This window comes from Nicotiana tomentosiformis, chromosome 6, assembly GCF_000390325.3.
Source record: "Nicotiana tomentosiformis chromosome 6, ASM39032v3, whole genome shotgun sequence".
Taxonomy (NCBI): domain Eukaryota; kingdom Viridiplantae; phylum Streptophyta; class Magnoliopsida; order Solanales; family Solanaceae; genus Nicotiana; species Nicotiana tomentosiformis.
Window position 1 is genome coordinate 141,293,742 of NC_090817.1, and position 13,154 is coordinate 141,306,895.

Here is a 13,154-nt window from a genome sequence, read left to right on the forward strand (position 1 = left end):
TGGTAATGAAGGGAATCCGGCGAAATAATAACATGTACCACTATAGCGATAGTACAGTTATTGGGACAGCAACAGTGACATCCAGTGATGACAAGGAGGCAGAAGCAACCAAGCTATGGCACATGCGCTTGGGACATGCCGGAGGAAAATCCTTAAAGATTTTATCAGATCAAGGATTCTTAAAAGGAGTAAAGACTTGCAATTTGAAGTTTTGTGAGCATTGTGTCAAGGGGAAACAGACAAGGGTTAAATTTGGAACAGCAATCCATAATACTAAAGGTATTTTGGATTATGTTCACTCTGATGTTTGGGGTGCTTCCAAAATACCTTCATTAGGTGGGAAACACTATTTTGTAACCTTTATTGATGACTTTTCCCGGAGAGTGTGGGTGTATACTATGAAAACCAAAGATGAGGTGCTGAGAATTTTTCTCAAATGGAAGGCGATGATAGAGACTCAAACAGGCAGAAAGATAAAGTGTCTTCGCATAGATAACGGTGGAGAATACAAAAATGATCTTTACAATAAGATTTGTGAAAATGATGGCATTTTGAGACATTTCACCATCAGAAATACACCACAACAGAATGGAGTGGCAGAACGCATGAACCAGACCTTGCTGGAGAAGGTTCGGTGTATGTTGTCCAATGCTGGCTTGGGCAAAGAATTTTGGGCTGAGGCAATAACATATGCATGCTACCTCATTAATTGTCTACCATCTGTCGCTATTGGAGGCAAGACACCATTTGAAAAATGGTATGGAAAACCTGCTGAAGATTATAATTTTTTACATGTGTTTGGCTCAGTGAAAGAGTCAAAATTGGATCCGAGGGCAAAGAAAGTTATATTTATGGGGATTACTTCTGGAGTCAAAGGATACCGATTATGGTGTCCAGAGACAAGAAAAGTTATATTCAGCAGAGATGTTACCTTTGATGAATCTGCCATAATAGATAAGGTAACATTTGAAGATGTTAAACAAACTGATGGTGCTTCAAAGTAGGTGGAGTTTGAGGGAAAATTAATTTTCCCAACACAGGGAGAAAACGAGGAAACAATAGAAGATTTTCCCCTGGAAGAAGAGTCAGTAGAAGGGGAGATTCCAACTCAGGAACCCCAACAACAACTTGAATCAATAGCAACCAGCAAGCCAAAAAGAATAATAAAGAAACCTGTTCGTCTCATAGAGACGGTGGCTTGTGCAGCCTCAATTGTAGCTGATGATGTTCCTACCACTTATAAAGACGCAGTCCAAAGTTAAGAAGAAGATAAGTGGAGGATTGCCATGAATGAAGAAATGCAGTCCCTTCATCAGAATTGCACATGGAAATTGGCCAATTTCCCGAAGGGCAAGAAAGCAATTGGGTGCAAATGAGTATTTGCAAAGAAAGAAGGATTTCCTAACCAAGAAGATGTTCGCTACAAAGCAAGATTGGTAGCCAAAGGGTACGCTCAAAAGGAGGGAATTGATTACAATGAGGTATTTTTTCCAGTCGTTAAACACTCCTCCATTAGAGTTTTGTTGGCTTTGGTAGCACAGTTGAATTTGGAACTAGTTCAGTTAGATGTAAAAACTGCATTTTTACATGGAGACTTGGAAGAAGAAATCTATATGACTCAGCCAGAAGGATTCAAAGTTGCTGAAAAGGAAAATATAGTGTGCAAACTTGAAAAATCGTTGCACGTATTGAAACAATCTTCTAGACAATGGTACAAACGATTTGATAAGTTTATGTTGCGGCAGAAGTACAAAAGAAGCAAATACGATCATTGTGTGTATTTGCGCAAGCTTGAAGATGGATCCTTCATATATCTTCTCCTATACGTTGATGATATGTTAATAGCTTCCAAAAGTCAAGAGGAAATTGAGAAATTGAAGATTCAACTAAGAAAGGAGTTTGAGATGAAGGATTTAGGTGAGGCGAAGAAAATTCTTGGCATGGAGATAAAAAGAGATAGACATTCAAAGAAACTCTATCTATCTCAGAAAGAATACTTGAAGAAAGTAATAGATCGATTTGGCATGAATGAGAACACGAAGTTGGTTAGCACTCCTCTTGCTCCTCACTTTAAGCTTAGTGCTGCTATGTCGCCGAAGAATGAAGCCGAACAAGAGTATATGTCAAGAGTGCCATATGCGAATACCGTTGGTAGCTTGATGTATGCAATGGTTTGCACAAGACCTGATGTTTCACATGCTATCGGAGTTGTAAGCAGGTATATGCATGATCCAGGAAAGGAGCATTGGCAAGCTGTGAAATGGATTCTACGGTATATTTGTAATACTGTAGATGTTGGATTGTTTTTTTAGCAGGAAGATAGTCAGTATCTGGTTGGATATTGTGACTCGGATTATGCGGGTGATTTGGACAAGCGTAGATCAACTACTGGTTATGTTTTCACTATTGCAAATGCACCAGTTAGTTGGAAGTCTACTGTGCAGTCAACGGTTGCTTTGTCTACTACTGAGGCAGAGTACATGGCAATTACGGAGGCTATAAAGGAGGCAATTTGGCTTCAAGGGTTGCTTAGAGATCTTGGTATTGGTCAAGAAAACATCACACTATTTTGTGATAGTCAGAGTGCTATCCAATTAGCAAAGAACCAAGTTTATCATGCAAGGACGAAGTACATTGATATTCGATATCACTTTGTACGAGATATTATAGAAGAAGGTGCAGTCATGGTGCAGAAAATTCGGACTACAGACAACCCTGCTGATATGCTAACAAAAGTAGTGATTGCGATCAAGTTTCAACATTGTTTGAACTTGATCAACATTGTTGAACTTTGAAGATTGGAGTTGAAGACACAATCAAAATTTATCAGTAAGAGAAAATTGCAAAAGTGGAATCTTGCCAAGGTGGAGATTTGTTGAATTTTGACAAGATTAATGTGAACTAGTGTGAACATTTGAAGCCTCCTTTTAAGAAGAAATTGGTATATGCATTTTTCATGCATTTACATTGCATGTTCACACTTAATATGATGTCATGCATGACATTATTAAGGCCATTTCTCTTCTATAAATAGCAAGGGTTTTGTTCATTTGTAAACATCTCTCACTTGCCTTCTTATCTCCTAAGTCATTTGAATCTTCTTTCTCTCTTGTAGTATTTCACTTGTATTTTTGGAGTGAAATAAATTTGAGTTGATTGTGTCCGAGTACTAGGCAAAAATCAAATTTTGCCGAACCTCGTTAAGTTCTGGTGTTCATTTTATTATTGTCTCATTTACTATTTATTAGCTACCTTTAGATATAGTAGTTGTGATTTAATCACTCTCTATATATTCGGCTTCCGCAACAGTGAGAGGTAGTAGGTACCCGATGGAATAGTGGAGGGCAGAGTTACATGGTACATGTGCTGGTGGAAGGTGGCAAGTGCCCGACAGAATAGTCGAAGTGTGCACAAGTTAGTGGGAACACCACCGTTAAAATAAAAATTAAAAAAAAGAACTACTACATTCATAATTCTTCTATCGAGCAAATGTCAAAGAGGGTTGGGAGATAGCAGGCACCTAATAGAATAGTCGAAGTACGCATAAGCTAGTACGAACAATACCATTAAAAAAAGAAACTTACCACATTCATAATACTTCTCTCAAGCAAATGTCAAAAAGGGTTGGGTTAGTTGGGCTTATTGAACAACCTCAAGTCTTATCAGGTCACAGTAATAGGGAATCCTAAGCTTCCATTAGACAAAGATAATTAATTTCTCCAATAATACAATTCAAAAGGACCAATAACATCTTCAGTTTTTTTCAATTCTTTATATTTCCACAAAAGTCGAGCTGAACAGATACAGGTTGATAAAATTCAGAAACATACGTAAGAACACACAGTGAATTACCTCGAAAAATTGAAATTTTGAGAAACCCCTTAAAGTTTTAGGAGGAATGCTGAGGTTCTGAGGTCAAAATAACAAGTACCCATGAGAACTTTCGTATTGAATTTATCCACTGAATTTGGAATGTACCAAGTTATAGTAACCACATTTTGCTAAAAATGGAAAGTGCACATATCGCAAAGCTGAAAAAATCCCAAGGAAGAGGTGACCCTTTTGCTTAAGCTGAAGAAGTAAATAATGGATCTATGTTAATAGATAAAGGCAAATGGTGTATTCGAGAATAAGTTGAGAAACAGAAGGAGACGAAAATTGAACGAGTGTTAGATTGTTAGTGCAAGTGAAGACTGAGAAAGGGTAAGAAGGATTTCAGATTTTCAGGATTTGGTTGCTGGGATTGGCTTTGGGCTGTTGGTCACTCCAGTTTTTCAACCAGAAAGAGAAATAGAGAGGGGTTTAATTGTTTGTTGTACTATATAACAGAGCATAAATGTAACGAATTTGTCGGATTTGTTTACTTTGGTCTAGCATTGTTAGCCCGCGCCAAAAAATATTTATATTCGTTTGACGAAAAAATATATAAAATTTGTATATAAAATACAGAATATGTATATATACAAAAAATATACTACATATTTTTTCGGCTATTATTTAAAAACGGTTATACAATATCATTTTACCTTTATGTTTTCCATCGTATAAGATAACACTAGATATGTTATTATTGATATATTCACAGATTTATATAGGACTATTGCCTTCTGGTTGACTCACAAACTTTCGGTTCAAAACAGATATTTTTGCGCCAATACATTTTTGTTTAATTGACAATCCAACTTACAACATCTTTATGATTACCCTCAAATAAAATAATGTTCATCTAATGATTAGTCAAAAATTCAAAAGTTAAATAGAAAATTGATTTGCTCCATTTGAATTAACAAAACAAAGAAAATTGAAAAATTATAGATAAAAAAAAATAGAGAAATTATGTATGAAAACTCGGAAGTGATGTTTGAGCTTGTGAGGGACAGTTGAAAACTCATCACAAGAAGGATGAGTCTGGCAATTACTCTCTTTTTGAGGTGGAGGTGGAGGGTTAGTTGGTATTTAATAGAGAAAATTTATTTACGTTCAATGTTTACAAATGAGACAATACACTTCATACCTATGGTTAAATTAGAGAGGCATATATAAGAAGACACATTGTTTATTGATTTAACGTACTGTATCTAATCGTCTTCTTTCCATTTCTTTTTCTTTTGGTGGGTGACAAATTTTTGCCTAGTTTGATGTAGAAGTATAAACTCTGAATCATAGAGATTAGTACAATTTTACTTGGTCTAATATTTATTTAGAACACTTAAATGAATATTCTCATCTCTCCTTTAAACAAATATTTGTACCCCACTTGTCTTTTTCTTTCTCCAATCTGTGTATTATATCTTCCTTTTTGAAAACATTTGAAGACCTGACTATCTTTATCTTTATTGTTTGACAATTTACAATATATTTTGACCCAATATGCTTGTCTTTTGGTTAATACTTCTTAGGATTCTCTCGACAAAGTAATTCTTCCGCTAGTCATGCTTGGAAAAACAAAGTGCCCAAAACGATTTAAGGAAGAATCGCCAAAGGTTGATCTCCTATGGAATTTGTTTAGTGATGATTCCGTCAAAATATCGAGTAGTTCACATTAATCGATCATAGACCTGCTTGTGCCTTCAGACGAGAAAGAAAGAGTAGAAAGATAGGTTTTTCGTCGATTAGTCAAGCAAAGCTAACAGAAATAAAGTTATTCATTCAAACATTAATGGCGTACCGATAAAAAAGATCTCCTTCCGACTTCGACGAAGCAGATAGAGAAAATAAGATTGTTTCCGGGCGGTGAAGTAATGGATAAAATCACTTTACCCTTAATAAGAGGTCTCAGGTTTTAGCTTTAGAAATGAAAAAAATCCTGGTAGGAAACGTTTTTCCATTAATGAGCCTTACGCGGCGTGAATACGAATTAGTCGAGCCCCAATAAAAGGGCAGTCCATGCACGAAGCATTATGCATTCTCGTAGTCCGTAGAGCTGGGAAAGGGCATACACCCCAGGGGTGTGATGTAGTCGGATGCCAATACTACGGGAACTAAATACCAGGTGAAAAAACAAAAAGATAAATAAATAAAAACCAAAAAGCAGAAGGAAAGAAACATGGTCCCCAATAAAGCACATAGAATTGACATGGTATGTTAATTATATTCACATGGCTGTGGTGAGACCGTGAGAGAAGCTGAGGGAGGAGGAGGTTAAATTCGTAGCGTCATTCATCAAAGTGTACAAAAGGCGACTGTCAAATTGTTGAATTGCTTGAAAGATACTGTAAAAATTTAGGATATTCTAGTCATATGTTGTTTGATATAGAAGTTAATCTTTTGCTAAGGAAGTAAAAATGATGAACTTAGATGTTAAAACAGTTATATACATTGACTCGGGGTATTAATTTAACCAATTACTACAACGTGTTTGTTACCAATTTTATAAGATTATTAATTGATTTTATCATAGAAACTTATAAATGATCTAATCGTATAAATATTTTTTACACTGTCATAATATTGAAATGGTAAAGAATATGGTGTTTCACGATTCAGCTTTTGATAATCAAGGCGCAATAGAAAGCATGTGCTGAAACAGCTTTAAACATAAATGATGATGAGATGAGTTTTATCTTTTGCGCTTGAATTATTATTATTATACAAAGAATAGAAGACATTCGTGACAACGTGCAGTAGAAGAAAATGACACTGTCCAAGATTATTTTAGCAAAAGCTTCTAAGATCTAAGCCAACATTATAACATGAGCGTTAGGTGAACGTGAAGAAAACGAGATAGTATTAGGTAGAATAATTAAGATTATCACATCTTTATCAGTCAAAATCGACACCAAATACTCAAATAGGAATCAGTAGCAATGCATGTATGAATTGACACCATCAGAAAGACCATGCAGCAATGTTTTTTCTTCTTTGACGCGGAGAGGAGTAGAGCTCGGGTTGAAGGGAAAGCAGATGGCCATCAAAGGTTGCGATGAGATGAAAAAGATTTCTTCATTCTTAATCAAAAGTCTCGAGTTCAAGTCCAAAGAATAGAAAAATTATAGTAGTAAGCATGCTATCTCTCGTATAATCGAGATTCATTGTGAATACCAAATCTCGAATGTGGGAAAAAAGGGACAAGGAATGATGCTGAGAAGATTTTTGGGATCCCTAAAACGAATATGTGACGAAGGGATGCGCTTGACCTTGGGTGCTCAGAATCTTTCAGACCCCTCGAATTTGATGGCATCTATTCCCCCACTTCCAACTATTTCTTCATATTTTATCTATTACACTTAATATTTTTTTCCTTGCCTAGTTTCCACGGGATTTAATCGTTTTAGGCGCTTGCTGTATAATTTGCACTAACAATAACATCATATCCCTATTCCCAGCATAGCATGTTTCCTGCTATGTTTCTGTCCCACATTGTCGAAACAGCACCAATATATTCAAGGAACTAGACTTAAGTATAAATGGAGGTAGATAGTGTGTCCTTAATGTACTACCTTTCAGCTAGTACGTACTACGAACATAGTACTTGACATTATCATTAGTTCTGAGATTTTTCGGGCTCAGTAACTTGAGGTTGGAAACGCCAACAAAAGATTCAAGGGGCAATGAAACATTAAGTAACAAAAGCGAGGCATAGGCCATCCCACAAAATGCAGCAAAGGAACGACCCGAAAAGATCTGATGCTCTGCCACCATGAGAATGATTTATGCGGCTTGAGATAATATGCAAAACAAATGAGAGTTCAGCATGTCAAATCGATCCAGACGGCTTGTTAACACTTCATGAACGAACAAATGACTGAACGAAGAAGGTACAAGCCATGAGATGTTTGAAAAGTTAGCAGTACAATTATAACTTCAGTTAGAAGATCTTCACAGGAGCGTACAAAGTCGATCTCTTAAACTAATTTTACAAATCACTTGTAGAATTCAAAGTCAGTGTCAGGCTTCTTCACATTGGTCCTGTAGCCCTTTTCAAAGTCCTTGGGGAGTATGACATATCGATTCTTTCGCACTGCATGCATACCTGCTTCCTGACAAATAGCTGAAATCTGCAGACGTTGCAACATGAATCACAATCATGTTGTACGGAAAATTGAAGGACAAAACCAGACACAGCACGATATAAAACAACTATTTAGCCTGACTTCTAAATTTAGAACAGTAGTGGAGCATCCTATTTCTCCCTCAAAAAATAGATGAAGAGTAAGAGACAAACCTCAGCAGCACTAATTTTATCAGGGCGAGAAACATAATCTTCCAAGTCGACCTCATCACCTAAGTTCATCTTAGCAGTGCAGACCTGGACAAAAATCATCCAGCTTTAGATTCTTGGACTGTAATGGTAACACAGAAAAATCTAGGATAATGAATGAGATACACAATCCATAAACCAATCTCTCAAAACTTCCTACCACAATTTTCACTCTTAAATTATTTTCCTTGGTGCTGGGGAATAGGGTTAAAGAAGAAATCCTTATACAAAGTCATCCAAAATTCTACCTGAAAAACAAGCCTCTTTTGACGCCTATCAGGCAAAGGAAATTCAATCTTCCGATCAAGCCTTCCAGGACGCAAAAGTGCAGGATCCAAAGTATCAGCTCTATTAGTTGCCATAATAACTTTCACATTCACGGTCTGGTCAAATCCATCCATCTGCAGGAGAAACACCAAAGAGAAACTTCATAAACAATTCAAAGGGCATGCATTCTGACAGATTACTTTAGAAGAATACACAGAAGCCTACCTGATTCAGCAACTCCATGAGGATACGCTGGACCTCCCTATCAGCTCCAGTCTGAGCATCAAACCTGGCAGTTGCAATTGCATCTACCTCATCAATAAATATAATTGCAGGAGCATTTTCTTTGGCAAGGCGAAAGACATCACGAACCATTCGAGGACCCTGCACAGTCGGAGAGTAAAGGAGAAAATTAAAGCTTGAGTAATAGAAAAAAATGGAGTCTTGTCACCGTTCATGGACTGTAAAATTGACCGAGTTTTGTCACTCTTAACTCAGGAGTAAAAAGGAAATCTAAAGAAAAACATATTTGTGTAAAAGAAATTATAAATTGATCCGAAGTAGCATCCCCAATAATACAGTTCTGTTCAACATGATGCACGCGACAAAATGTACAATATTGCACTCCAAGCTGCATATTGACATAATGGAACTGTTCTACTTGATTGGGTGCAGAAAGCTGGTCCGTCTCTAATTTATCCCGAAAAAAATAAAGGAAAAACAAAAGAGGACCCCACCCCCAAAAAAAATGGCTTGTCTCTACGGCCACTTCCAAATATCAACAAATGGTTCTTGCATAGGATGTTCTTAGTTTCACGAAATATTTTCTTGCATATCATGTTTTGCTACTCAGCCTGATTGGGGCAGCAGAATTCCATGCCCCCTATCTTTTAGTGAATTATATTAGTGTTGCCTTCTTTTCACAAGGTCTGTAAGATGCCTGGGGATAATTGTCGTTTTAATAATTAATGAACTAATCTTTGATCTTAGATTAAAAAAATTAACCAAGTTAACTATTGCAAATAGAACAATATATACAATTTGGGACAAAGGTAACAATAATTAACTGCCTTATTCTCACACCACAAAAAAGGCACAAATCAGGAAACTTAAAAGGGCAAAAAAGTCTTGGACAAGAAGCAAATGCTTTCTTTCTCCAAGATTCTTCCAAGATGGAAACAAATACTTTAAAATCCATTTTTTATCTGAAATGACACAGTCAAGAAAGTTTGAAGAAAGAACAAATGGGTAACGATTCATTGATGCACAAAAATAACTGCTCAGACTATCCCATTACTTCAATACATACCTCACCCAAGTACTTCTGAACAAATTCTGAGCCAACAACCCTTATGAAGGCAGCAGTAGTGTGATGAGCGACAGCCTTTGCAAGCATAGTTTTCCCGGTACCTGGTGGACCATAAAGCAAGACACCACGGGGAGGATCTATACCAATCTGCTTGTACAACTCGTGATGAGTCAGAGGTAACTCAACAGCCTCACGGATTTCCTGCTTTTGTATGTCACATCCTCCAATATCCTGGTTTGAGGAAAACATAAGTTCATAAAAGCAAAGAAATAGACACCTATTAACAGGGTACAACATTACATTAGACATTTGTTTGTATGTAGTAGTAAGTGACATGTGCATGTGCACACACATATTTAGGGAGCTTTTATTACAATTAGTACATAATGTTTTCCCTCTTAGTGCTCTGAACTAAAAGCACGCTTTACCTTAGACGACACTAGCATTTAATGATTTTGAAGAACAAAACTGGAGAAAAGACCACGAGTTGCAGAGTCCATGCTCACGTTCCCTAGCATCAATTGTAAAGTGAATCCAGACCACTATATTGCATATTTGATCAGTTAATTACAAAGTTCAATCCAATTACTTACGACCCTTTTCCTTTCTTTCCGATACAATATTAATATGGGTTAAAGAAAACCAATAACGCACTCAGTGGCGGAGGTAGAAGTTATGCAAGGGGATTCAAAAGAAATACTAGAATGTTACACTTGAGATTTGAGCAAATAATGTAAAGCAAATTTTGAACCCCCTGCGTCACTTCACTAGAATATTCCCTTCTGTTAAGGGGATTCTACAGTTTATATAGTAAAAAAATGTTCATTTTTACCCTATTTGCACAGTATAATTTTGCCACGAAGGATATTCAATTTGAATCTCCTTGACTCTACATAGCTCTGCCCCAGAACACACTATATCAATATTAACCCAATACATTTATGATGCACTAGATGTTCAAAGACACCAGCCTACTAACTACTCTTTGTTATGTTGTTTCTTTTCAAAGGTGTGTCCTGCTTCCTGTTTCACTTGTCTTTCACGCCACAGTCTTGAATGAAAAATGATACTTCCTTCTAAAACCCGTAAACAAGGTTTCGGCTTTCCTTTTTGCTTTTGAGGAACAGAACCAAGTGGTTGATTGAAGTACACATGATGAATCCACTTAACTGCCTTTTCGAGAAGGGGAATGATAGGATTTTGGATAAGTTCAAGGAGAAGCCACAGTACTACACACTCAAGTGCTGCACGTGTATTTATTTTCAATGAGAGGCTGCTTGGAACTAAAGTTAAACTGAGAAATCATTTTGGACATGATTGAACAAGATCAGAAAATGGAAGAATATGATAAAAAAGAGAAAGAAGATTCTCAATGAGTTCATAAGCTATTAAAAAAAGCTTCTTTACTTGGTTTTTGAAATTCTTATGGAAAACATCGTCTTTCTGGTCATACTTTTATCACTAGTACTGGGTAGGAGGGTAACTCTATCTACCAAAGCTTAGACAAATGGAAAGAAATCACTTTGTGTAGCATAGACAAATGGAAAGAGATCATTTATCATTTTTTGCCTCTACTGAGATTTGACCTTTCGTCTCCCATGGTTCATTCTAGCTTCATTGACTGCTAGGCCACTATCTCCTTATTATTTAATTTGCGACACTGTTAGAACTATAAAAAAAAATTGATTCCTAACCTATTTTAGGTTAGAAGTTCAAGGTTGTGACACCTTCAGAGAAAAAAAACTAACTTTTCCTTTTATAAGTAGAAAAAAGCCAACTCTTTTTCAACAATTAAAAAAAAAAAAAAAAAAAGATAGCTTTTTTTCTTGAAAATTAAAGTTGGGATTCTCTTGACACCTTCACCATGCTAATGTGACTCATATTTAATATTTAGGTCTAAATATTGGAAACAATGCATCTAGCAAAGTTTATACTTTATAGTTAGCTACAAGTCAATTTGAATCCAGAATTTATTAATGAAGTAAACCTAATGTAATTGTTCCAGAAATTAAGTCTTCACAATAAACCCCTATAAACTCTTAGTCTACCAATTAAGAACAGCATTCCTAAAAATCACTAATAAAAACCCTAGCACATAAGAAAAAAATATAACGAACAGCAATTATTATAGTCCTAATAAGCAGAATTACATATAAACCCTAATCAGTTAAATTAAGCATAATACACACTTACACTATAGGTAACATCAGGTTTCTCCGATTGGCTAAGCAGAGAAATACTCGAATCAGCCTCAGGAGGTAAAACATCAACAAGCGCATTCGAGTGACGATGCAAGGCCACAGAAGCCGAGGGTTTAAGTAGCTCCCGATTAATAGTGCTGAGTATTCTAACGTAGTAATTAGATCCCGTAGTGGAGCCCACAATAGCGTTATTCGTATCAATCATCTCCATGAACTGACCGATTACTAACGGCACCGATTGAATCCGTTTGACTTCTTCCTGTGCCCGTAAGTGTTCTCGCCGGAGATTTTTCAGCTCGTCCTTCACATATTCCTCTTGGATCTCGATGAATTCCAGCTGCCGTTGAAGAGATTTTAGGCGGGCGTAGAGGTCATCTTCGCCGTCGGAAAGAACGTCCTGTATATATGGGTCGGGTCGGGTCGATGGTGCCTCCGGTAAGGGTTTTGGATCGAGAACCATTGGTGTTGCCATTGTTGGAAGTGGAGAAAAAGCTATGGAAGTTGATACAGTAGAGAGGAGAGAAAGAATGGAGTACGAAACAAGAAATATGATATAACCGACTTCCTTTTATAACTGTCTGATCAAATGTTTTATATGTCTCGTTTAGTGTATTGACTTAAAATCCTTTTTAAGACGGATTATATTTACCAAATAGAAACTTTCACTTATCCAAAACAAAGGTATTTTGAAACTCAATTTGAAAGAAGTCGTTCAAAATTAAATAAATCATCCGTTCACTCTTACTTGGCATGTATACTAAAAATAAATTTTTATTTTTATTTGTCACTTTACGCATCAAGAGAAGACAAAAAAAAAATTCTTGTTATACCCACAATATTTATTACTCATTTCAAATCATTTTCTCAAATCTAATAAAATATGCATCAATTAATATGGGTATCATGATAAATTATGTACTTCATTTATTATTTCTTAAGGGACGTAAAAAATCAAAATATGCCAAGTAAAAGTGAACGGAGGGAGCACGTTATATGACTAAAAGACTTGGCAAAACAAGCTCTTATCGCTTAAACCGAAAGAAAAATATCAAATTCGCCTCGAAGCTTTTGGCTATATTCTCAAATTATCCTATTATACTTTTCGGTCACTAATATTTTATTGTTATTAACATATTTGAAGAATTAGAAGAGAGATGAAAAGATGAGAGAGAAGAGA

The 13,154-nt window shown here is 36.2% G+C and overlaps 1 protein-coding gene across 1 annotated transcript; it reads right to left on the bottom strand.

Moving 5' to 3' along the window:
• Positions 1-7,745: 7,745 nt before the first annotated feature.
• On the bottom strand, positions 7,746-12,556 carry LOC104087896 (26S proteasome regulatory subunit 6B homolog). The gene is made up of 6 exons (XM_009592461.4): positions 11,970-12,556; positions 9,777-10,007; positions 8,693-8,851; positions 8,449-8,601; positions 8,165-8,248; positions 7,746-7,997 (listed from the first exon to the last, which is right to left on the bottom strand). Exons 1-6 carry the CDS (start codon positions 12,447-12,449, stop codon positions 7,863-7,865), a joined length of 1,242 nt encoding a protein of 413 aa, XP_009590756.1. The 5' UTR covers positions 12,450-12,556; the 3' UTR covers positions 7,746-7,862.
• Between the last annotated feature and the right edge of the window lie 598 nt (positions 12,557-13,154).